Below are 27,485 nucleotides of genomic sequence, written 5' to 3'. Positions count from 1 at the left end.
AAGAGAAAAGAAAGAGGAGCATAAGAATAAAATCACTGATTGTGTAACTGTATATTACTCAAGTCAGTCATTTGTAAAGGGAATAGAAAAATGACCATCTTAGATGGTCTTTACCCCCTTACAACTGAATTCTATGAATTACCATACTCTAAATACAGTCATCGCTGCCTTCTTGTAGTCAATGGATTAACTAACTTACTTTACATTGATCTCTTGGAGTTTTCTTCCTCTGCCATCTCTCCAGCATCATCTGATATCTCCTTGCAAAGTTAAGAATTGTGTCATAGTAAGGATAACCTGAGAGTAAGATAGTAGAAAGAAACAAATTGGGATTGATGTTCATCTATAATAACACTCATTATCTTTTTACATACTCTCATGGCCTCTAATTTCATCTTTGCCACTTAAACTTTTCCTTGCATTTTTCTCTATCAATCCATCTCAGAGAGCAAGATACACAAAATTCAATGTTTAATACCAGTTTTCCTTGAAGGGCTACAAAATGGCACCAAAGAGCTGCTGCAGCTATACAAAGGGAGAGAAAAGAGCTACATTAACGGCTACAAAACAGCAAGCCGTTCACTGTGCATCTCTCTTTTCATCTCTCTCTCTCCCTCTTTGCCATTTTTGTTTATTCTTCCACTATTTCTAAGCCACAATCCCCACCCAAACTCCCCACCTAGTCGATACCATTGTCTTTATCCACTCAATGAGAGCTTTAAGAAGAATAGAACAACTAATTTGAACTTGAACTTTGAGTAGAACATATTACCATCGGTCATGTGCTGTAATGTGGTCATCAGTTGAAATGCTCTTGTCTGTCTTGCTACCACTGCATAGGAGAACTGGCTACTGGATTCCTGCTCATTGATCTACAGAAAACCACAAGAACATATAAAGAATGAGAAGGCAAATTTAGAAATATTCATTTCACAATAAACATGATTCTCTTTTGAAATGAAACATGTATCTCTTTGAAACCAAAGGAGCTGGCACCCATGAACTTCACAAATTCATCAATTAAACAATTTTACTCCATATGAAATCATCTATTGTCCATTTGGCATCATTAAAATACTTTTACTCTCAAACTTATCAAAGACTTCAACCATCACCCCCTCCATTTACTCCTATGTTCTTGAAACACATTCTAGTGGATACGTCTCTGGACTTTGACCAAGAAATTTCTTGATTCAAATCCCTGTCAGAAGTCATATGGAATGACATTAATCTACATTTGCCACACTAGAGAACCAGGTGTGTTATATGTAGAAAATACTTTCTTAAAATGCTTGTGTGCCGTAAAAGGCAGCCGGACTAATAAGGTATTACTATGTAAGGTCCCTTTGGAAGCACATAGAGTAGTAAGATGATAACATGGTATGAGCTTTACAAGAACAAATTATCGTCACAATAATAAAACAAGATAAAAAAGTCTAGTATATGTTTTACCTTGACACAGTGAATGAAATGAAATTGTGCTTGCTGTCTGGTGAAAGAGTCTAACAGCTCAGTGAGACGATGGTGGGTGTCGATGGGTATACTCCCGATGCTTGGATCAGGTAGAGAACGAGACTCAGAAGATATTTGAGGTCTGGGACAGATTCGGAACAGGAGACCCTTCACAGCATTTCCTGAATGTAAAATAGGAACAAATTTATGTGAATAGGAATGAAAGATTGTTTAAAAATGTATTTCTCTTCATTTTGTGTCTAGCCTACGACTACATGTTGGATCAAGGGTAAAATGCTACACATTAAGAATTAAGATATCAATTAATATGTCTGAGAAACGTATGTAGAAAATCATTTCTATGGAGCACTAGTGGTGTTACAAGCAGTTAATTTGGAAACCATTCTAATAGTATACAAATAATGAATGTTTATGAGTGCAATGGACAGAATACTTCATTCATGAGGTGAAAGATGAAATGATCCATTCAACGAGGCGTAGCCGAGTTGAATGGAACATTATTTCATCTTTCATCAAATGAAGTATTCTGTCCATTGTAAAAATGAAAAAACATTCATTATTTGGTTTATATGACACCTAAAAATTGATATTTTTTTTCAGATGAAATTTATGAATTTCGATGCAAAACATGCTCATGCAGTGCAAGTTCGGTCAGTTGATTGTTACGTCATTACAACATGCGCACTGCTGGTGCCTGCAGCTGCAGTCTCGGTGTGCGAGTACAATGGACAAAATCGTATGGATCCATAATTGCACGATGAATGGATCCAAAATTGCACGGTTGATGACGTCATTGCAAAATGGGCTGAATGAACGATATCAAACAACCAATCAAATCACAAGGATCTGTCTAGGTGTCATATAATGTATAATATAGGGTTAATGAGATTTGAATTTCAGAGACATTTTTGGGGTAGCAATATGGTCACGCTCTAAAGGGGCATATGTTGTACAAGTGAGCTTGAAATTTAGCTTTATTTTTTTAATTCATTTATTAATACAAAATCACCAAAGGAAGGGAAATGGGAACAGTGACTTTGGCTACCGAAACGGCTTGCCAAAAAGAATCAAGCCATGTTATTATGAGAGACAATTAAGCCCCCTATGATATAGTCTGTACAAAGACTACATATGTATATACCTTGTAATAGTTTGAGCTCCGGAGCAAAGAGATAGGAAGCGAAACCAAAGTTGCATCCTTTCCTCCTGAAGATGGTGAGTACATCGTCGCTGATCACGTCTCTGCTTCTCTTTAACAGGTCCGCCGCACTGTACCTCACTTCACCCGACGTGTGTCTGATCGTGAACAGGTGCTTGTTCTCTCGTTCTACAGAAAATACACTGGAAGAAAATACAATGGACAAAATTTCAGGGGTTAAATGTAAAATCAATTCACTTTGCTCATCTGTTTAGCTACATACTCATTCGATTATACTGTTTTTTCACACAAGTTTTAAGTCAACAATCTATATTAATTTTACACTCGATACCTTTGCCGTTTATTTTAAAGTTTTTTCTGTAACCACATTATATCCAGGTGTTCCCCTGATCAATCAAATGTCATTCTATCACATATCGTCAAGCTTCATTTTTATTTTTGTTGTTAACTCTTCAAAGTTGAATGCAATTTATTGTAAATCATTTATTATACATTGACTTGCTTTTTAAATCTTATTCTTTTCTTAGTTTGTTTATGCAATTTTGTCAATTTTTCTATGTTTTCCATTAACCTTGCCAATTGTACATTATTCAGTCTTGGGCTGCAATGAATGATTTTCAATGGTTTTTAAAAGACCATTATGAAAAGAGTCTAGTCTTACCCATGTCTATGATGTTTCTTGTTAGTTCGGCTGATCAGTTCATCTGCAGTCGGATGCTCAGGTTGGTTGCACATTGTATCAATAGTTGAAAATAGACCATGCTAGAAAGATATCAATAATTACATTACAATGTATCAATGGTTGAAAATAGACCATGCTACAAAGATATCAATAATTACATTACAATATATCACTGGTTGAAAAAAGACCATGCTACAAGCATATCAATGATTACATTATATTTTACCAATGGTTGAAAATAGATCATACTACAAACATTGCTGATTTCAACCACGTAATATGAGACCATATTACATGCGTATTTAAGCTATGTTCAAGCATTGAGCTGCGCACTACTATTTGCACATCAATTTCAATGGCCATTTTTTTTTTACTGTGATTATTGTGATGTCATGAATGGCTTCCTTTTCAAAAATTAATGTAAAAATGCTGGGTTTGTAGAATGTTTAAGTTCTATTCTATTGATTTTCCTTATTCTGTAATAGTATCAGGATACACTTAAAAGAGATAAAATCATTACACCCTGCTTGTTCTTACAACATAAGGGAAATATCTACGTTCTGGTTCCATATTCCATTCAGCCTCTGGCCCCATGGAATATGGAACCCGAACGTAGATATTTCCCGTATGACGTGAACAAGCAGGATGTAACTAATAGTATCATCCTTCATACCTTTGAAGCAAAGAAATCTACACAAGAAATGTTGTCTTGGAATGGTACTGGATTCATGGCGACACCGTCTTCTCTACATGCATCCTGGGATATCTTGAAGGTTTGCTGGAGGTAGACCTGGTGTAGCACCTCGGATGAATAGTTGCAGCACAGGTCCTCTATTCTATTGCACTGAATAACGATATTGTAGGTAAAGGTTATAAATATTCTCCCTGTAACTTTTAGCATCTTTACGCATGTTTTAATGCATCGAGATTTCATACCTGACGATAAGAAAATTTAATTTTGTAGGAAATAGGTGACTATTGCAGGACTGGAAAACAATCTGCATTGAAATAATTTATGAATGCGAGAATACATTGATAACTGATATATTGTATTCCTATTCATACTAACACTGAATTTTACATGAACAAGTACAATTGAATGTAAGTATTCAATGCTTGATAATGAAAAAGCTCCAGCCTGGACAAAGTTTGGCCCACTTTTTTATTCAAGGCAACTCAAATAATTGACAGAATATAGACAGATATAAGTACCAGAAATACTGATCAGATTTCTATTGCAAACTATTCTGTAAATAATTACTATCTACCTGTGTATTGGAGAAACCTGGCATATCAATGATGTGTACTGTGCCCTGAAGATGTCTACTGCCATCTATTGATGACGAGTTGCCATTCAATTCCATCGTAGAATCACTTAGCCTACTACAAGAGTCTCCTAAAATGCAAAGAATGATTTCATGTTTAATTCAAAAGAATAATACCAAATTACTCTATACAGTACATGCGATTATCATCATAGGAAAAGTAGTAGAAATAGTAGTATAGTACAAGTAGAAGTAGTAGTAGTAGTAGTAGTAGTAGTAGTAGTAGTAGTAGTAGTAGTAGTAGTAGTAGTAGTAGTAGTAGTAGAAATAGTAGAAGTAGTAGAAGTGCTAGTAGTTGTAGTAGTAGTAGTTGTAGTAGTAGTAGTAGTAGTAGTAGTAGTAGCAGTAGTAGTAGAACTAGTAGGAGTAGAAGAAGAAGTAGTAGTTGTTGTTGTAGAAGTAGTAGTAGTAGTAGTAGTAGTAGTAGTAGTAGTAGTAGTAGTAGTAGTAGTAGTTGTTGTCGTAGTAATAGTACTATTCTTTGGTGAATTCAAATACATAGATCTTGGTTTTCAAAATCTACACTCTGCAAAACAAGGCAAGGCTAACTCACCACTACTCTGCGTATCCTCGCTACTGACAGAGGGCGCTACATAGGGAGGACATTTTGAGTTGGGTTTGAAGACACTGTTAATTCTCTTAGTGATCGATAAGACCATCCGACAGTATAGAGCCTTTGCAAGTGTGTCTCTTGTTTCGTTGGCCTGAATGAAAAAAAAAATCAGTGGATATGAGAACATGCACACATCCCTGCTGGCAGAAACAGTGTCACACACTTTAGAGTTCACAGCATGTTCAAAGTGTGTTCAAAGTGTGTTCATGGTGTATGCACGATGTGTTCATAGTGTGTTAAGTGTGTTCACATTGTGTTCAGTGTGTTCACAGTGTGTTCTCCATGTGTTCACATTGTATTCAGTGTGTTCACAGTCTTTTAGTGTGTTCGCATTGTGTTCAGTATGTGCACATTGTGTTCTCAGTGTGTTCAGTTGGTTCAGTGTGTTCACAGTATGTTCACAGTGTGTTCTCAGTGTGTTCACAGTTTGTTCAGTGTGTTCACAGTGTTCCCAGTGTGTTCATAGTTTGTTCATGGTGTTCACATTGCATTCTCAGTGTGTTCACACTGTGTTCTCAGTGTGTTCACAGCTTGTTCAGTGTGTTAACATGATTTTCTCAGTGTGTTCACAGTTTGTTCATTGTTTTAAGTGTGTTTGTCATGTGTAAAGTTTGTTACAGTATGAATCCCATCTTCAAATAGAGGAATATGTGATCAAACTGTGAAAAAATTGTTAACACTGTGTTCTCTTCAGCAGGCATATACCAACTCATTTTCATCAAATTATCTCGTAAAAATTGTGTTTAATGCATACTGAACAATTAATATCATACACTGATAAATATATTCATTCTTATATGAATATAAATCGAAGAATGAATTACCTGTTCAGCATTGCACAGTGTTTTGACAGCTTGTCCTTTGAGAGAATGGGTTTTTGTCGTCAGCGCCCGGTACAACGACACTCCGGGGACTCCAAGTAAAGAGGCCACTGCTTTAATTTCTAAAAAATATGAAATAAAAGAAAAAGAATAACCTCCCTGAAAATAGTACAGCCATTTGTCCATAGTTAAAACCTGTAATTAGTTTCCATCGAAATTGTTTCCCATTTGAAAGGAATATGTGTCATAGATCCTGTCTATAAAGACCACCTGTCTTCAGTGGCCACTTTTCCATTTCCCTTCCAAGGGTGGCCTTGATGGATAGGTTTGATTGTAGTTATACAAATGAGTCTTGATCACACAATTTTATAATAATAATAATAATGGGCATTTATATAGCGCCATCTATCTAGAAATATCCTATTCCGAGGCGCGTTGTTATTATTATTATTACACCGGCTTTAGATTGAGCTGCCTTACAGCACTAATGCATTCAATTCAATTTATTCAGGTCCATAAAGGAAATTTGTTCACATACATTTCATGACAACATCTAAAAATACATGAAAGACATGCAAAAGTATCAAGGAAATAATTCTGCTGGGTACCCATTCATCTGGATTGAGTGCAGCACAATGTGGATAAATTTCTTGCTGAATGAAATTACGCCATGGCCATGTACATACAGGTACATGCTACATGGATGGAAGATTTTAAAATGAAATCTAAAACGATATAGTAATGATAAAAGTAACAATAATATATTTATTTGGTACATAATAGCCATAATATCTAAAAGAATAAGCATGTAAGCAATTGAAAGATAATAATTCATTAAACTTTCATTACAACTCACAAGAACAAGAAGAATATAGAGTATTTGTAAAGTGCACATATCCACCTTCTTAGGTGCTCATGGCACTCCTATAGCACAGTAATCATATTGTATTCAAGAAACAAGATAATTGTAAGCAACGACACTTTCTTAAAGAATCTCTCTCATTTCATTCATTGCTTTTAGAATCCATTATTGAATAGAGACAGGAGTGACTTACCACTGCTACCTTTAATATCAAGCTCATAACCTCCATCTTCAACAAAATTCACGTTACCAAGGAGCAAGATGGCTGAGAGTATTCTCATCACGTCAAGGAATTCAATCCCGAGAGTTGAAAGGGCAATCTAACAAAAAAGGATCAAACAATAAAAAGCATGGCTAAAATGTGAATTCATGGACATTACTGTTGTTTGCGGTTTAAGGCTCTGTACTTTCGTGTTTAATCAGCTCTCCAGCTTCCTACATCTTTGTTATCGAGATGCCTTCTCCTCTCTTATATTTCATTATTTCCAAAATGCAGTTCAGTAAACTTGCAATGAACTCCGAAATGTATTTTCCTCTCCATTGCATGCCTACCTGCCTGCCTGCCTCCGACCCAGACCTTGTTATTGTTTAGTTAAAGTACAAACTCCGTGCCATTCTTCAAGTTGGGCAGGGCGATGTTACCCAATCACATGAGATGAATGGCAGGGAGAAACCCAAGTACAGTATGCCTATGACCCAAAATACATCACACCCGCAATGTTGTCCCACATATTGAAAGTGATGCAGGGTCAAGGGTGTATACTCAGGTTATTTCATGGCTCCCCATGGGTGTTCTCAAAGAAACCTTATACTCTTCTCTGAGTGGTTTCAACCAGGTAATACATGGCGCGGGACAAGTGGATCGCGTGACTGAGCGTCAAAATTCATGATGGAGATTTCTGCTTTTTTTTTCATTCTCATTTGCTTCTGATAGCATGGACGTTTAGCTCGTAGAGTGATCTTTGAAGCAAACTAGTACATGCTTATCGCATTACTATTAGCCAGACTAACATGTTTGCTCTATTAACAATTCATTATCCCCTACATGGTAGTGGCAAGAATAGAGTTGTTAATAGCTTGTAAGAAATGTGGTGAAAGTGAATTAAACAACTTAGATGAAAGGCTACAAATAAACATCAATATGTTCTCTAAAATTATTTTTTTCAAAGATTTTATTTTTTATTTTTCTAATATCACTACATACCACTAAATAATCAATCACTTCTGGATATGCCTGAACTCTTATAAGAAGCATAGAATGAAATCTTTGCAATAGAAATTCACTCAATGAATCAGTCCATCAAATTTTACAACCATTTAACTCAAAGAGTTTTATATGCTTTTCACATTGCATTTCCTTAATCCCCATACTATCCTTCACCCCGGACTGTCCTTAACCCCATACTATCTTTTTTTGGATTCACACTGCCTTTCTTAACCCGATACTATCTGCTTAGCCGGGTATTAACGCCTTAACCCCGGACTATCCCACAGCTCATGAATATCGATGATTTTACCATACAGAGCGTGATTAACATGCAATTTCGACTTCTGTGATTGGCTATTGCTTAGCCCCACTTTTCCTTAGCCCAGTTTTGTTTCACACTGCATCTCTTAGCACCGCAATTGTGGTGCTAGCACCACAATAAGCCGGCTAACCCTGCTTTTTTGCAGGGCCAGATAGTACCGTACTATTTACCGTGCTAGCCCACTTTGCTAAAACGTAGTGTGAAAACGAAGTGGGCTAAGCTTAACCCCGGGAAATTGGTGGGGCTAAGGCCCCCCCTTAGCCCCACCAATTTCCCGGGGTTAAGGAATAAAAGTACAGAGTGAAAAAAATATAAGAGAGCCTTTATTGCAATGGCTACTGATCTCTCACGAAATGAATAAGTTTTTTTTCACAAACCTTCAAAGAGTGGAATCTCTCTTTCTCTATCCCAACATCCTCTGAGCTTTTCCTTTGTTTCAAGTAGGCAAGATTATGGACTCCGTAGCCATGGAGATGAAGTTTAGCTGAATAACCAAAATGAGATAAAATCATTAGTGTCAATAAAAGATGAAGATAGAAAGATGTATAAATGTTAATGATTGTTAATTACTTGTTTGTCTCAACTAGGTCCTCATTTTATTCAGAAAAGCAATGGAAGAATCATCTACTGTAAGGATATTCCCATACAACCATGTAATTTGTTTATGAACCAGCAAAGATACAGGATTATATCAAGTGGTTGCTCTAGTGGGGCATTGCAAGAAACTTGTGATCAATGGCAAGTCTATATTTGGTCCTAAATCAATCATATGTCTTGTAATCAATTGCAAATTTGCGATTGATTGCTGATCAGCTGCTTGAAACAAGCAGAGTAATCTGATTTGCTAGAGCAAAAATTTATCTATTAATTGTAAAATTGGAACAGAATATTTGCAATTGATTGCAAATATTTTCTTGCAACACCCCATTATTCTGAAAACAAACATTTTTTCCAGGGTTTTAATACTTTAAAAAGAGACTAGTTTAATTTTTCAATATTTTCTTCTCTTTTTTTTCCTTTTACAAAATGACCCCATATAGGTAAATCTACCTAGGTCAAATCTCTATGTTCAATTTAGGTGATTTTTTTATTTTGAAGATGTGAATACAAGAAGTATATACTTTGAATGTTCTGGTCGAAAAAAAAATGCTTTTACCAAGCTGATTAATTTATTTGATTCATAGAGAGATGGGCTAAGCCACACTGAAATGTTTTTTTTTTCATATAAAACCCGCAAATTTTCATATGTAAGAAATTATCCTTCAAGTTAAGATATTATTGCAGTGGTCATTGTAAGACATCTAGAATTCTTCCTTGAAATATAAAATGAATTTCATGATTCAGGATATGTAAATGAAAACTTTACAACAATGCATCATGCTCGGTGAGTATCACACCGAAATAGACGTGATCAAGCATGGATATGACAAAGTCCATGGGGTATAAGTTGAGTTGAGAGTACATCATGATCATCAATGATATTGATATTCATATGGGAAATCCCCTTCAAACGGGATGGTATGTGATGTCATGCCCCAAATTACACAGGGGGGGGGGTTCACCTTGGCTTGGTGTCACTCGAGGAGCATTCTGGATTGAACACAATATCACACACCACTCCTCCCTACACCCCTAATACAAACAGTAAATTGCCAATTCGTCCATTGCCAACTCGTCCACTCATCACATGGTCTACCCTCATTTAGTCTAATGCCATTCCGTCCATCAACATTTCGTCTAACATCCATTTGATCCAGTAACCATTTAGTACAATCATCACTTCGTCTAATCACCAGTTTGTCTATGACCATTTAGTCTTGTAACCAGTTGGTTTCATAATCATTTTCTTTTCATTCATGTCACCCAATTAACACTTGGTCCATTAGACCAAGTGGTTTATGGACTAAAAGACTATTGGACCAACTGGTTATTATATGAAATGGTGAGTGGATAAAATGGCAATTAGATTATACGGACAGTGGACGAACTGATGGTAGACCAAATGAGAGTAGACGAGTTGGCAATTGGACGAATAAACCATAAGAACTACGAAGACACACAAGCAGGGCCAAGGGGGTTGGGGCAGGAGGCAACTCCCCGTATGACCTTTGCATTAAATAAAAATATGAAAGGAAGAAGATGAAAGATAGTTAAAAGAAGGGTACGTATTGAAAAGAATGTGTTCGTTCATTTAACTGTATCCCATCGCCTTTTTTTTTCACTGAAAAAAGAGGATGTCACTGAGCCCCCCCCCCTCCCATCAATATATCCTGCCTCCACCCCTCCAACGGCAAATTCAAATTTTCTAAAATACTTACACTTGTATAAGATTTCAATCTTCATTTCCATCTCACACTCTCTCTCTATCTCTCCTTCTTCTATCCTCATTATCCATCTCTATCTGTGCTTCTTAACATTTTTTTTATCCAAAAGGCCTACCTCATCTTTTTACAGCCCACCTTCATTCTTGATATATTTGTTAGACCTGGGCCCCGTTTTACAAAGAGTTACGATTGATCCGATCAACCACAACTATGGAAAGCCAGCGACCTCAACATCTAAATTACATGTTTGTTCCAAATATTTTTTAGATGTGATGTATCATCATACATTCATTGTTTTCTTGAAAATTCAGTGTGCTTTTTTTTGTTTACAAAGCAAAGGGCATTATGCAAATTTTATGGAGGAAATTAAGACATTGTTGGATTTCCATATAATTTAAGATGATCAGATCAATCGTAGACGGGGACCTGCACAAGATTTCTGTAAGAATGAAGGGGAATAAAAACTAACCTCTTTCTTCGTGAGAGAGCCCTGCTAGCATCTGATAGAAGATATGAAAGTTTGATTCACCGGCCGGGGTATCTACTACTCTACTTTGATCAAACCAGTGACATTCAAACTTGGTTCTTGTTATGGTATTTCCTGCAAAGTGAACTTCAACATGATGACCCTGTAAAGACACAAAAATAACAGAAAATCAGTGAGGATGCATAATTAATTCACAATCATTATTTTTTTCAAAATCTATTCTCCAGAAATTAATGATTCAACAAAGTAGAAAGATCATTGGAACATTTTACGAGAAGTTTTATCAGTGATTGTTGGTGACTTATTTTGTTCCCAGCCACTTGGTTACAAGGATTTGCAGTAGATTATATCCAAAGTGCTGGCCATGTTTTGCATCACAATGCTCTGATTTGGATAGTATTTTGCTTGGCTTAACAATAAAGTTCTTTTTAGGGCAAAAATAAAGATCAATATTTATAGACCAATCATATGAAAATTATACGGTAATAAATCACTGCCACATCTATGATAGAACTCTATATAATGGTACAGCCATCAAAGCCGTGGAAGCCCAACACCAGATCATTGCCAATATCATCCTCACAAACTGTCAATCAAGATCTTGGGCCTGAAACTGATTCCCTTATTAATCATTCCTAAAGAGTGTGGTAATCTGGTACCCTTGCTCAGAACGCGACACCCCCTCCGATCCTCGCCTCGGGCGTAAACGACCAATTTCTCCCCTGGAAACTGGATGTTTTGGTGGAAGTGTCCACCTTTACCACCGTGACCTGTCAGGATTGGTGATGTGGTTATGGGATGTTGAGTAGATGGGACAGCTCCCTCGATAGGGGGGATCCAGACAGTTTAGTGCCTCGGGGGCAAATTTGTGATGAGAGCATTACCACACATGAATGTTAATGAACTGACAAGAATATCGAAGCCAAAGAAATCCATACCAGGGTCTATAATGTGATATCTCATGGAGAACTTAGTTCTTAAAATGCCACGAGAAGATGTGAAGAACAAAAAAGAATGTGATTAATGACAAAGAGTAAAGATAATAAGTCTAAAGTAAACATCACATGATTAAGAGCAAAGAAATCATATCATAATCATTACTTACCAGTCTGCTAGCACATGAGTTGTGTCTTGTCTTAGCGCGTCCGACGGCTCTGAGGACGTGGAAAGCATGCGTCAAATTCTGAAACAAACAAAGATACAAAGTAAAAATTATATAACACATGGATATTTTCTTAAAAAGTAAACTGGAAATTATAATTACAATTGGTCAACATGCTCCTTACAGTTCCATTTAGTTTACAGATAAAATTACATTTATACTATTTATCAAGAAGTTACTCTTGTACCGAATCGTTTCTCTTAAAGAAAACCAAAGAAGCAATCTTACTGGAAAGAGTAAAATGAGAGGAACAATAAATAAAAAAGTTTCATCAAAATCGGTTATGAAATAAGCAAGTTATGGACGTTTAAAAAGTCTTGTTGTACTTTCTATGGGGACCCTCAAATTGGCAAACGTGCTCCAAAATGGCTGATTTTGTGGACAACTCTCCATTAGTTTTGTACACAAATTTTCAGATTTTCCTCATCATCTTTCAAATTGCATCTTGCCTCCTTCTGAGCACAACATATGTCATGGGAAAATATAATTCACACCACATATGTCAAGGTCAGGAGATAATATAAAATATGTAAAATAAAGGGGAAAATCTGAAAATATGTGTACAAAACGAATGGAAAGTTGTCCACAAAATTTTAGAGCATGTTGGAGCATGTTTGCCAATTTGAGGATCCCCATAGAAAGTACAACAAGACTTTTTAAACGTCCATAACTTGCTTATTTCATAACCTATTTTGATGAAACTTTTATAAATTTTTCCTATCATTTTACTCTTTCCAATAAGATTGCTGCTCTCCTTGGGTTTGATTTCCTTTAATGATATCATAGAAGGAGAACATTGTAATATTGCATGCGAATGTTGAAGATCAGGGGAGGGGGATATAAAGGTTTCTACATCACTTATCTACTTCTCAGATAATCTTAATGTGATTTAGATGAAATAGCAAACATACCGAGTAGCAATTAGACAAAAAGGTTATTAGACGAACAGGTTTTAGACAAAATGTAATTAGAACATCTGGGACGAGACCGAATGGTCGGGAAATGAAGCAGGCAGAGACCAATCAGTTATACACATGAATAGAGGGGAACATGAATAAATAATGAAATGTTCATGCTCAAAACTTCATAATTAACAGGAAAAATATCTACATCACAGTTCTCGCCCATGGCTCAAACATTCCACTTCCGGTTGTTGACTGATTTCTTGGGTTATTTACCCAAATTTAGGACGAAAATAAGGATTCCCGACTCCATAATAAAGTGGTTTATTGTCACCATGAATTAGCCTCAGCCTGCGTACAACCCAGGTGGACGCAGTGCCAAATTCAAAATATTGAATTTCATGTTTTGATGCGGGGTAGAGGATCATGCAAAAATGCAGCTTTGTGGTGATATATTTACAAATAATATTTACTGCTTTTGGGAGATCTGTGCTAGTTTGTTTCTTAAGATTCTATTTCAGTTAGTTAGGCTGATGGATTTAATATCAGACTCCATTGTGGGCCGGTGGAGTAATACTTAATAAAATAGATTTCTTTCTTGCTTTAATCATATCTTTCATATTATCTTTCTTTCTTTATTTTTTTCATACTTAATTTGAGTCTACTTTCCATTTGGTCTCATCCAACATGGTCTAATCGTAGTTCATCTCCAACCAGTTCATCCACTAACCATTTGGTCTAATTTTCAATTAGCCCTTTGACCATTGTCTCAGATTTCCAGTTAAGCTATACCCATTTCGACTACTAACCATTTGGTCTATCTCCTATCAGTCTATGACTAGAACCAATTTTCATTCGACAAAGTGCAAAATAATAGACGAAGTCGATACTTCACCATATGTACATTACACCGAATTTTGAAAGTATGTGTAAGACCAAGTGACGGTTGGACCAAATGGTAATTAGACCAAATCGATCATAGACCAGGTGGGTTTTAATAGCCATGATAGTGTAAGACGATCTGAGAATTAGACCATCTGCGATAAGACCAAGTGGACACACACCAATGGGAAGGTTTGTGCAGACTGAAGCTTAAATTCGAACTTATATACATGCTTTTCATCCAAACTCGACTCTATGCATATGACTCTGCCTCACCATGATAATATTTGCTCTCCTATGATTAGGTTGCTGTACCCATATAAAATACAAATATAACTGTGTGATTGCAAACACCTATGGAACTTAAAACCAAATTTGATCGAATCCCTATGCATGCTTGCCGACCCTCTGGTAAGGTATTTGTTGAGAAATGCAGGAAGATTATGTTTACCTGAAATTGTTTGTTTTCCGTCTGATCTGATGGCCCGCCTCCTCCTCCTCCCCCTACTGTTGGTCTCTTCTTGCACAGGCTGTGCAGTTGCCGTAGAAACAGCTGGGATGTGTAGGTCTTCCCGCTCCCGCTCTCACCACTGGTATGGATGAAGAGAGAGAGAAAGAAAAGAGAAGGAGAGGGGGGAAAGGGAGAGGGAAGGTGAAGAAAGAGGGAGAGAGGAAAAGAGAGGAAAAGAGAGGGAAAGAAGAAAAGAGAGAAGGGGAGGAGAGAGGGAGAAAAGACATACAACAAAATAATATTAGCTACATGCTTAATATCAGTAGTCTTCAATTTTAAAGCTGTATCTAATCGTCATGAAACCTTTTTTTTTCTTTCCAGTATGAGAATTGAGCAATATATATGAAAGGACTAAGAATGCAATCATTTCATAATTTCCAATCATATACTATACCAATAAATGTAAACAAATACAGTCTAAAAAAAAAACGAAGAGATACGAAGAGCTAATTTAGCTCTTAAAGAGCGTGTATAGTGACTGCACTTCGGAGTGCTGATTTTTCTTGTTCGAATTTGAACTAGACAAGTCAGCACTCCAAAGTGCAGTCACTGTATATAAAAATGGGAAATTACATAAATTACTGATACCTGCAACTGATCTACGCAAGCCACAAATCGGGATATCCCGTTCAGATTCTTTTCAAACAGATATTACTACTTCCAGCACTATTAAACTTTCTTATTAAACAAAGAGGTAGTAGCTCTTGAGCAATCTCTCAACAGAATAACACCCCTGCATAAACACCTTTCATCCCTTGCCCCCATTCCTTGGCACCTGTGCTAATAATCGTCAAAGCGGTGATAAGTCCCCTATGTTTAATTGAGGTCACATCTCGGTAGAGGACTTGGAGAGCTCATTTCATGCCTTATGCTACAAACAATAGCCCAGGGCACGGCGGCGTATTAGTATTTGAAGAATATGGGTTGTTAGATAAATTAATACCATGCACAGAAAGTATGAAATTGAGTGTTTCAATATATCAAGTGTCGATATCAAAATGCTTGGTATACATTTTCCACATACAAACAACTCCCTCAAAGTTACTTTATTAGATGACTACTACAAAGAAATCCTTTACACTTTCGCTAAGACAAATTATGAAAAAAAGAGTCATCATAATACTTTATGATGCTCAAGAAGTTTGATATCGATATTGTTTGGTTGGAAAGTCACTTTTGTTCCCAACTGTTTACCCCTTCTAACCTCTCCTGTAAGGCCATTGTAACTACATTAGCATCTTGTACTCTCTCATTTTATAACACCTCTATTTGATCTCTTTTCTAGTTTACATTGTACAGATAAAATTTATTCCAACCACGCCCCCTTCCTTTTGATGAACTTAGAACCAGTCATTAGAAATTTAATTCTATTAGATGAAATAAATGAATGGTCATGTGACAGATTCCAGCCAATCATATGATCAGGATCCATATAAACATTTAATAGCCTTTCATCTTTTATGCAACAGGGTCCTAAAGGGTTCACACAAACATCACTGGAGAGCACCAGATGCAATTATTAGATATAAAAAAGGATACCAATTACATACACTGCAATCCCCATATATGATCAATCACCTCGTTCTCTTTTTGTCATCTCGAAATACCAGGTTCTCGCTCCATGAAAACCACATCTAAATAGCATAACCCCTCAAACTATTGTTGGAAAATAGAGCCATGAATAGGGCTTAGCATGTGAACTAGAATACGGTTTTGAATGGTAGATTATTGTAAGGGTAGATTATGTTTTATTCCCCCATTTTGCCTCGGCCTACAGAACCTTTCAAATGAAAGTTATGAATGCTGATAAGAATATTTGGACATTATTGATATCAGCATTTGGAAGATTATATCTTACATACGTGATGAATTTTAGTATGCTTTATCATTTGAAGATTAAAGGTTTACCTGTAAAAGTAGGGTTCTATGCTTTCCATTTGTGAGTCAATCAAAAAACAATACAGGATATGTTGTATAAAAGGGGATAAATACTGTATACAGTATGCAGCGCTGAATTTTTCGATTTTGTAGGGTTTACGTATTTGATCCATCTCATCTGAAAAGTGTGTTTTCAACTTTTAGTCCTAGATTTGTACAGTTGTCCTTTTATCGTTGTAGAATAAATGAGAATTTGAAATTGATTGATCTACCTCTTTAAAACTAAGAGGAGCTATGTAGATTGTGGGGGGCTTTGATTATTGTTGTTGTTGCTGTAGAGGTTGTTTCACGATACTGCTTAACTCCATCACCCATCAGAATTCACAATCGATCAATCCTTCTCTTCCAATCTGTCAGGTGTTTCATCCCCCACTTTGATGATGCAATTGATAATAGGCCTATCATTAGTTATTGATGTTAATGGTTCCAAACCATCAATCAATCAGCACATGAAGTGATCAATAATAATCGATCACTTAAATTCATCACATTTGCTTTCTCTTGTTCATGACAATATCAATTATAACAATCCATCTATCACCATGTGACATAATCAATAACATATATCCATCACCTGACATCTGGATAAAAAAACTTCCAATATTCTGGGAGTGGTTGTCTTATAGTTGCTTGATTTCTTCTTTTATCTATATTTTAGGGGTAGGGGGTCAGCATCTCTTTGCTGTTCCATTTTCTATAGCAGAATACCATCAAATCAATTTGCGCACCATATACATAGATTATTTCATAATACCTTTAGATATAGTTAAACTAAATTCAACAAAATGTATTGTAGTAGGTTTCATGGTACACTGTGTATTTTTCTTGGGCAACTGTTGGTCCTGAAAAGGACCATGTATCTTTCTTGGGCAATTGTTGTACCGTAAAACCTACTATACTATCCTTCTTCATCATGGAATCCTTCAGAAGTTACATGAACAAAATGTATTTTGCATAACCTGCTATACTACTATAAGAACTTTTCTTTTCGCTCTCTGAGTGGTCACAAAAAGTTTAAACTTTACACATATATCTACACATTAAAAAGAAATGAATGGTGTTCAACTTTTAAGCAATTAATATTTTAAATTGAACATTGCTTCTTGAATCTAGAACATAATATTTAAGATGTAAATACTCGATACCTGATCCTGAAACCTATATATAGTCAACCAGCTTGATTGTAGTACTGCGCAACATCCCACTTACGAGGTGCATTATTGGGGTTTTATCAGTTTTATGAGATAGTGCTTGTGTTTTTCTTGTGTTTTTTTTTTTGGGGGGGGGTTGTCCAGTGTAATTTGCATTCTCGAGGCTGTGCCATGACATATCTATGAAATGATTTGCATAATTGCAATTATCATTATTATTAGATTAAGAAGTGATGGCATAGGAATTAATGAAGACTGGCCTTCATTATACAATAACAAAGAATAACTGATGAACCGAATCAAAAGACTGATTACCACCAGGAAAGGTTTAATTACTATTCCCACAGCCTTGGAAAATAATAATAAATATGACTTATTGTTCTGGTATGTACGGTAATGATCAAAGCAAACATCCGTTTTCAAATATATATCATAATTAAATGGTTTGAGGTTTGAAGTACTGCATGGTACTGAAATATATTTTATTCAGAAAATGGGAAGAACACAGTATCAAAGAGATCACTGTGTGATTACACAGACATTGGACTATGTGAAAATGTTATTCACACTGTTAAAATGCTCAAATTAAATAGTGTGAAGATATTTTCACACTGTTGGACACCTTGACAGTGACTGTTCACAGCGTGTTCACATGGTCGACTATGTGAATACGTGATTCACACTGTTTAAATGCTTAAATCTATCAGTTTGAAGGTGATTTCACATTGCACTGTGATCCACATTGTGAACACACTGTGACACACACTGTAAGACACTGTTCTTTCTAGTGGGAACTAGGGATTATATATTCATTTGTTTTGTTTCTATTTTTATTTTTTAAGATAAAACTAAAATGTAAATAAAAATACCAGTTGTGGTAACGATCTCAAAATGAGTTTCAACAGCTAGAATCCAATTAAATTACCACCAAAAAGTTGTACATGAATGTATAAATAAAAAATATGTGCCATATCGCTCTGGAGAAAATGCGTAATTGCTGAGAAATTAGCAAAATAAACATGGTATTCCATCACATGTCAGTTATGTTTCGAAGCAATATTAAAACACTGTCCCACATATGCTAACCTGTGTTAGTGATCATCAGAATTATCATTTTTGAGCTAAGATTTCATGATTTTACAAAGATAAGTTCACATTAATGTACCACATCTAGATGTATGATAATATTTTGACAATTTAACTTGATTTAAAAGACTTTCTAATGAAATAATTGTTTGCTACAACTACTGTCTTTTACCTTTAATATTTCATTTATGTTAGAATAACATTAAAAAATGTATCATTTTGTATTGCAATACACATCAAACATTTGAATTAACCGTACATTTTCATGAAATATTCATACCATGCTTTAAGTTTGTTTCTGTTTTTGAATTTTCCCCTGATTACACAGTACCGGTGGTTTGTATTCCTATATAGTCATGATAACATATCAATCTGCCTTTGGTCCCACCTCCCTTACCTTAATAACCACTATTTGGGCGATTCCATACGTGTCTGTCGTACGGGACATTTTGTCAACAATTTCTAGTCTCTTAGCTGATTGCTTGAGCAATGAAAAATTATTTTTGGTCAATAATAAGTTATAGTGGGTAGTCATGTGAAAAACTGATTACCAACAAAAAATATTTGATTATGGCTGAATTAAGGGTGAAAATGTTGTGTTGTACGGGACTCAGAAATGTCCCATACGACACGCAACATTTTCACCTCTAATTCACCCATGGACAGCATATTTTTGTTGGTCGTCATTTTTTCATATGTCTACCCAGTAGTACTCTATTATTACCACAAAACAAATTGAAGTTCTTTGTTTGTTTGGACGATAGGTTGAAAAATGTTGCAAAAATAGCTGATTTTTCTAGCATGGAATCGCCCTTTTACCACTTTCAAACCAGTAAACAAATTATTACAGAATGATAATCAGCAATGATTAATAGGTGGTATCTCATCATTAACAGATTGACCTATAAACACAATTAACATGTTCAGCAAAAAGTCCCTTATAATCATTTATCATAACATAATATCATACACTCATTGTCAAGGTGTCAAGAAGAAAGAGATTAATCAAATATACATGTATACCACATCATTAAAAAACCTTTCCTGTCCCGATCAAGTCAATGTATTATGAGGTTATTCCAAAGTTTTTGCTAACCACATTCTATTTCATACAAAAGTTTGCAATTTGTAGCCATTCTCACCATTAATCCCCCACAAAATGATAAAAAAGCTGCCTAACTGATTAGTCTTCACACTTTTAAAATGTGATTTTTGCCTTCAATGAAACGGATGTGATAAATTGGCAGAGATTGTAATCTCTCACAGGTTTATAATTTTAAATGAATTGAATTGGTGTAGAAAAAATGCAGAACTGAGTCAATATTTTCCTAAACCAATGTGCTACATTTTCATGTTTCATCATAAGAAGGTGAATTACCAAATGCTTAACAATTCCTTTTACGCAAGAAAATTAGACTGTCAATAATTATAAATGCATCTGGCCTTTTTAATTTTATATCGACCGATTTGTGAACACCTGATAAAATTGATTTTTCTTTCACTTGTTTTCACTGCAACAAACAGTAATACATATTGCCTGTCATAAAAAGAATGATGCTTGATGCAGAAAATTCTCAGTGGGGTATAGACAAAACAGTTTTTAATGCACAATTACATTTCTGTAGATATCACATTCCCTTTCTCCTGCTCCTTCTCCTCCCCTCCCTCTTCCTCTTTCTTCTACTCCTCCACCCCTTCTCCCCTTTCTCCTCCTCCTTCTCCTCCTCCATCCCCTTCTCCCCTTCCTCCTCCTTCTCCCCGACCTCCAACTCCCCGTCCTCCTCCTCCTCTTCCTCCAACCCTTCTTCCCTTCCTACTCCTTCTACCCCTCCTCCTCCCCTCTTCTCCCCTCCTCCTTCTCCTTTTCCTGATCATCATCTTCACCACTTTTAAAATCATGACTATTCTCACACCACCATGATTACCACAAATACACCTCTCCATCATCATCTTCATAGTCTTGTTTTTTAATTCCATGTGAATAATTTCACCTGGGCCTAAATGAGATTTATGCACAGACAATGAATCAAAACACAAAGCAATAGGTCAGAACTGGACAAAGATTCAAGCTCCACTTAACCAATGCCCTTGGCAGTGGGTTAATGTTTAGTTAAATCTAAAACGCCAACTCTCTCCCATTTCCAGCCCATTCATGTTCATGAATAAGACTGGGGAATAATCAAAAGACGCACACATAGTCGGCCCATCTCCCTTGGTACGTTGAGGAGATCACAGCACGCGGAAGCCTAGCTGGGCTAATATCCTGGCGATGCCCCCCGTAGTCGTCGAGCACGTCCACATGATTCGATTAAGGGGCCAATCGTAAAGTCTTACCGTAATCCAAACCGACTTTCAAACACTCTGATAAGGTGTCAAGAGGGATATACGAGAGAAGGTGTCCGACGAATAAATCGAACAAGGCCTTTTGGCATTGTTCAAGAGACGCTTGGGAAGTGATTGAAATGGTAAAGGAATATACGCCGATTCCAATCAAATCAGAAAACTTCAGGAAACTTTCTCCTAATAGCACAGGCATGATGTCAATCCTACCCTCATTGGAATCTTTCCCCATTCTTCTCCTTATTTTGTCAATTCCTGGTTTATTTTTTGATGATTTTTCAAGCTGGAATCATGCAAATGTCTTAAAATGAGGAATAAAACTTGAGAGATACAGATTTTCTATTTTATTCTTAGTGGAATTAGATGTATGAACAATCATGTTTTGGCAGAATTAGTCATCCAATTCCTTTCTGCAAACCAACTGGTTGATTTTAGGATGGGTACATAAAGATATATTTAATAAACCGATAATTCCTTCAATATTTTGTAAGCCAAAAAGAATAACAAATCAAAATTGATAATGGAAATATCATGGAAATATTGTTCTCCTGTTTCATTTATTTTCCCCAAGAAAAATCACCCCAGGCCTGGCATCCAGACTTGTTTCCTCCTTAATAAATCCTGCCTAAATTATCTTCTAGAAAAGTGTATCTTCATCTGAATAAACCATGATTTATCAAAATAAATCACCCATTAATCACATAGAAATCTCTCGAGTCACCCTGTGCGTGACGAAATTATAAAAACACCATACATCAGGAATCGTAGGAACATTTCATCACACTCCAAAATGAAAAATCTTTAATTTCATCACAAGAGTCATACAGACAACTGTCATATCTGGCTTTGGGGTACGTTCTCTCTGTTTTGCCTACCGTGTCTCTCTCATCGAGCAGAATCAATTTCGGCAGCAGAAGCACGGCTTCTATTGATTTTAGTTGTCTCCATCCTATATCGGTGGTTTTACTCATGGGCCCTCTAGAGTTCTCATTTCATATCAGTCCTCTTGTTCAGGTAGGTTAACAAGTCGGTCCATTCTTGAAATACAGCCATAACGTTGGAAATCAGGCTAATTTTCCATTATGCTATTTATCTAATTCAATTTACTCTAAAAGAGTCGAGTCCATGTCCGAAGTGCTTCTCCTACACAGATTCATACATTCCTGGGGATATTTTTGATGCAAAATTTTGTCAATGATTTTTCGGGGACTAATTTGCTCTCAGCTAATCAGATTTGCTGTAGGATTTGCTGTAGCTTATAACACGGAATGTTATTTGAGCTGAAATGGAATTTTTGTTCAAAAATTCAATATTTTCACTTTGTTTCACTTAGGGAAAGAACCTACCTTAGAATGACAGTCTGAGGTCTGCGTTGTTCTACCAGCTGTGTGTGGACCCGTTGGGCTAGCCTCTGAAGATGAGGATGCTGATGGGGCTGGGTGTGTCCCAGGACCTGGTCTTCAGACAGACCTCGTTGAGGGTTCAGTGCTACGATCACTGGTCCTATCTTGGTCTGGAAAAAGAAAAACATATCTTTCTTGTCATTCAGGCAATTTAGTTGTGAATGTGTAGTTGTACAGAGTTCACATCTTTGATTGTAATACTAGCATCAGTAAAACGCACAATTTTCACTATTCACTCATTATTCAGTATACATCAAATCCCTATATGTTGTAAACACATTATCAGAAGTGCAGGGCTGTCACAAGTACAGTGTGTATAAAGAGGAAAGTGGATTCACAAATCATTATTCATTTCTATGCTTACATTAACTTCTACAGACTTTGAAAAAAGCAAGTCTTGTGCCTTGAAAATTTGTTGATTGCATTCAATAACTATGTTGCAATATTCTTTTTCTATAGTTAAAACATGCATATTTTGCATCACTAATTTATATACATGATACATGCATAATTATGCAATTCTCATGTTTCTGTAGTTTTTAATATTCATTTTTTAATGAATCAAATGGAAATAAGATTAAATTTATCTAATCTTTTTATTCATTTACCCAATTTATTTATTCATCTATATCATTATTCATCTCTAAATGTATATCGGGGGAGGGGTAGGTACAGGTAGACAGTCTCCCACGTAGCGGTTCTGACTCTCGCCTTGTAAACAGAGGGTCATGTGTTCGAAACCCACCATGGCCTAGCGTCCTTTGGCAAGGCGTCAATCCACAATTTGCCACTCTCCACCCAGGTGTTAAATGGGTACCCGGTAGGATGCGAAAGCCTATGTAGTATGCCTAGCAATTGAGTCTTGGAACTCTTGTTGGAATGCTCCCCAGGGAGTGGAGAAGGTGCATACATTGTATGCGGGCATGCAAGGATCCGATGACCGGGGTAATAATATATCTGTAAAGCGCTTAGAGACGTCGTTCCGATGTGTTAAGCGCTATATAAATGCGGAATATTATTATTATTATTTTCCATAATCATACAAGAAGCAGACTGGTTACATGACCAGCTTACCTGACATTCTCCACACATCCACCTCTGTTGTAGGGCCTTGCAAACGCTCTCTTCGGTAACGGGTTTTGGCATCTTGACCAGGTCATTCAGACGCCCATAGAGGTCAGAGGTCGTGGGAGGAGGCCTGCGCTGATTTGGGAAGCAGGGGCACGATACAGAGTACGAGGAGCTGTTGGGCGTGGTCGATGACGTCGTTGAAGAGGCAGACGAGATGGACGAGGAAGCAGAGAGGCTTTCTGCAAGGTTGTCACTGTAACCAGAATCTGAAGAGGATGATGGATGATACAAAAAATATGCAAAAATTATAAGAAAAAAACTATTGTCTCCCCCAAAATGACAAATGAGCACAAATACTATTCAGTTGCTCTTGAACAGAATGGGAAAGGTTCACGAGGCTGATTTTCTCACAAAGTATTTTCTTTAATCAAGATGTTCATCTATGTCAATTGATCACTTCCAGCTTAGTCCATTCTTCAGTATTAACCTTACACTAGACCATTTGACTATTTAAGTAGTGGATGATAACAATTAACTATCAGAAGGAAAATGATGAGAAAAATCGGCTTTGTGGACCCTCGGCCTTGTGGGAAGCCCCCTATGCTCTAACCAGTAACACTTCGAAGATGAATAATCTACATCTTTAAGAAAGGTTTTTCAAAAACCTACATTGAAAATGGGCAGAGAGAAGGTGCTGGGGGGGAATGGGGTACCCAAGTGAGGCTAGCCATCCCTAGAATAAGGAAATGATTGAATGATGAAATATTGTAACATTATATTCAATGTTTTACAGAGGCTGATCACAAAGTAGTCCAAAGCTCGGAGCACAATCCTTCCCACCAAAACTTTTAAAACAGAATTCATACTCTCCGAATAGCACACACTCCTAAATGTGGAGCATCAAACCACGAGAGAACCAAAAAGAAAGGAGAAAGTTTTTTTTTTAAACGAGATAATGATTTGACAGTGGAAAAAGCCTGAAGGTTCATTAAGAAGCACTCAAAGATGGAGGGCCCCACAGGCAAGGGTGACCAAGGTTCAACCTCAGCTACGGGTTGATGATTAGTGAGGATGCGGTTGAGGATGTTTCCTGACAGAGGGCATAACTGAAATCTGACATATAATCATTAGGTGTGGTGGACACCCCCAACCGCAATCATGACGACAACTAGGCGTCTGTTCAAAGTGTGATGTCACAACCCTATCAACATTAATGAGTTAAATTCAGGATGGTATTGGTAAGTGATGTTATAACCTTGCATTATTCTTGACAAAGGGAACAAGAGATTGCAAAGTGCCGCTAAAACATCACCCACAACATCATCTGCTTAATTCATCAATATTCATGAATAAACTTCAGGATGGTACTGGTAAGTGATGTTATAACCTTGCATTATTCTTTGCGAAGGGAACAAGAGATTGCAAAGTGCCGCTAAAACATCACTTGATGACATAGTATCTGCTTAATTCGTTCCCCTTATCTCTTTCCATCTGTCAGTCTGCATGACAATCGTACTGTCTGCATCAAGAGTCTATAGTCTTCTTTCTTCTTCTTTCAACTACCACTTCTTCTTAACACTTTCCATCTTCCATTATCAGCTCTGCTCTCCTTATTCTCTCTATTTTTCTTTTCCTCCCCCCCCCCCCCCTCTCCCTCTCTCTCTCTTTCACCTCAACTCTTTCCACTTGTTGTCTGGCGAACTCTGTCTCAATCATAGAATCTTTATTCTCCCGTCTTCTAGCTTCTATTTTTGATCGCCACTTCTTCTGCCTTGGTATCTTCCATTCTCCACTGTTCCCTCCGTTATCCAACCTCCACACTCTCTCTGTCTTTACCTCACTCTATGTTCATTCCTATGTATATTTTCCCTTATCCCTCCATCTCTCCATTCAGTGATCTCTATTTCCTTTGTAACTCACTTTTTCCCACTATTCCACAGTCAAATAAATTCAATTTCATGTAAAAGAAAAAGACAAAGAAGAAAGAATAATCCTCCATGTTTATCTCCCATGTCAAGTCTCTATCACATATTCCTAGCCAACACAAAAACAAGAACCCCATCTTCTCTCCTTCTACCTTTCCTCCCCATCTCTTACAAAACAGTCTGGAGGAGCACATCATTTTCCTGAAGAGCCACGGATGAACTGGCGGTCATTGACCCCACTCCAAGAGTGAATCTTGGAGGAAAACACAGTGGTTTCGGATTTCCCACAGATAGAGGGGACGTTGTATCCATGGCGATGACTGGATAAATGGTCCGTGCCTCATCTTTTGTCATGGAGTCCGCGTGACAAATGATCCAGATAATGTACCAGGAATGTCGAGGGATGATCAAAGTCCTTTGTGGTCATGAAGGGATATAGACACACTGTTAGTCCTTTCTCTTGGAAGACATACTTTCGTGCACATTCTATTACAAAAATGATTGACGACAGTTTTTGCAAAATATGAAGTTCAGATTGTAACTTGAAACAGCATAAAAACCCAACAGCATACACACAGCGAGAGGGGGAACTGTGATATAAATTTCAAGAACAGATAGTGTGAAGTACTGACTCCTGTTGAACCACAATTATTCCACAATTAAGAAAAATATAATTCTAAAAAGTAATCCGAGTGGTTTGGTTGAAACAGAAGAAGTGTTGGTTATATTGAGGTGAGAAACCCTAATATCTGTCTTTTTAAAGTTATGATATATTTTACAAATTGTTTGTACATGATACATGATACATACATGATACTCCCCTCTCTTTCTCTCTCACACACACAGCCACATTCCCTATATCTTCATTTTAATTAATTTACTAGACTTCTGTACCGAAAAGTTGATTACCAGGGGGCCATTTCATAAAGCTGTTCGGAAGTTAAGAGCGACTTTAAGAATGACTGGTGATCCTTTCTTGTGGTAAATGATATTAACCATTAAATGTTCATTAGTTATTATTTTGTGTGTAAGAAAGGTTCACCAGTCGTTCTTAAAGTCGCTCTTAACTTACGAGCAGCTTTATGAAACACCCACCAGGGCAGTGGACAAACATTACTGGATAATTTTAAGGCATCAGACAACTATAAATATGCCTACATGAATTTGATTTAAAAATCACATTCGAAAAATACTGATGACTAAATGCAGAAAGTCTATTCTACTAAAAAAAGGAAATGAATCCAAAATAAGGAGTCATTAATATTTGATTCACAATCTAAATTCTTATAAATCATATTACCTTATTTCCATGGGAAATAATTATCCATCACCTGCTAATACCGTTATATTATTCATTCGAATGGTCAACACAACTCAACCCAACTTCCTATGTGATTTTTATTGACACACTTGGAGTCGGCGTTTCTTGTTAACAGGTTGCCTACTGAAACCGGGTGATCCCTGTACAAAGGCCTACAGGAATTACAGAATTCGACAGTTAACTGGTTAAAACACAAAAATTTGTCCACCCAGGTCAATCCGACCCGATGAATATTTCAGTGAGTCCGGTTGTAGAAAAGCCATATCTTGAGGGAGGAATCTGCACGGGTTCTATCCTGAATGCCGAAAGGGTGTTTTATTTAGCAAAGGATCACACAAAACGTGGAAATCCTTGCCTGAAATCCCAATAGTCCCTGTGTGTAATCATCAAACAAATGAACATTGGATGGCTTCCCGTGTCTGGGTGGTTGGGTATAAGGTCATATTCTAAGCTCTTCTTCAATGAGTCTTCAAGATATAGGATGAACAGAATGTTGTACAATATTTAGGGGGCACTTG

The 27,485-nt window shown here is 36.7% G+C and overlaps 1 protein-coding gene across 1 annotated transcript in view; it reads right to left on the bottom strand.

Annotated features, from left to right (window-relative positions):
• LOC129269681 (unconventional myosin-X-like) overlaps window positions 1–26,000 on the bottom strand; it is a 36,032-nt gene extending 10,032 nt beyond the window's left edge. The window contains exons 1-18 of the mRNA XM_064105924.1: window positions 25,819–26,000; window positions 24,588–24,607; window positions 23,725–23,987; window positions 22,594–22,760; window positions 14,673–14,811; window positions 12,381–12,458; window positions 11,258–11,417; window positions 8,842–8,948; window positions 7,129–7,255; window positions 6,077–6,195; window positions 5,193–5,343; window positions 4,583–4,710; window positions 3,988–4,158; window positions 3,294–3,394; window positions 2,615–2,814; window positions 1,453–1,634; window positions 773–872; window positions 200–297 (exon numbers count right to left, since the gene is read on the bottom strand). Coding sequence (XP_063961994.1) covers window positions 200–297; window positions 773–872; window positions 1,453–1,634; window positions 2,615–2,814; window positions 3,294–3,394; window positions 3,988–4,158; window positions 4,583–4,710; window positions 5,193–5,343; window positions 6,077–6,195; window positions 7,129–7,255; window positions 8,842–8,948; window positions 11,258–11,417; window positions 12,381–12,458; window positions 14,673–14,811; window positions 22,594–22,760; window positions 23,725–23,987; window positions 24,588–24,607; window positions 25,819–26,000 — 2,493 coding nt within the window. The remainder of the gene's footprint in view (window positions 1–199; window positions 298–772; window positions 873–1,452; window positions 1,635–2,614; window positions 2,815–3,293; window positions 3,395–3,987; window positions 4,159–4,582; window positions 4,711–5,192; window positions 5,344–6,076; window positions 6,196–7,128; window positions 7,256–8,841; window positions 8,949–11,257; window positions 11,418–12,380; window positions 12,459–14,672; window positions 14,812–22,593; window positions 22,761–23,724; window positions 23,988–24,587; window positions 24,608–25,818) is intronic.
• Between the last annotated feature and the right edge of the window lie 1,485 nt (window positions 26,001–27,485).

The sequence above is a fragment of the Lytechinus pictus genome, chromosome 10, assembly GCF_037042905.1.
Source record: "Lytechinus pictus isolate F3 Inbred chromosome 10, Lp3.0, whole genome shotgun sequence".
In the NCBI taxonomy this organism is placed as follows: domain Eukaryota; kingdom Metazoa; phylum Echinodermata; class Echinoidea; order Temnopleuroida; family Toxopneustidae; genus Lytechinus; species Lytechinus pictus.
The sequence above is the reverse complement of the archived record's forward strand: the minus strand, read 5'-3'. Positions and strand labels throughout refer to the sequence as shown.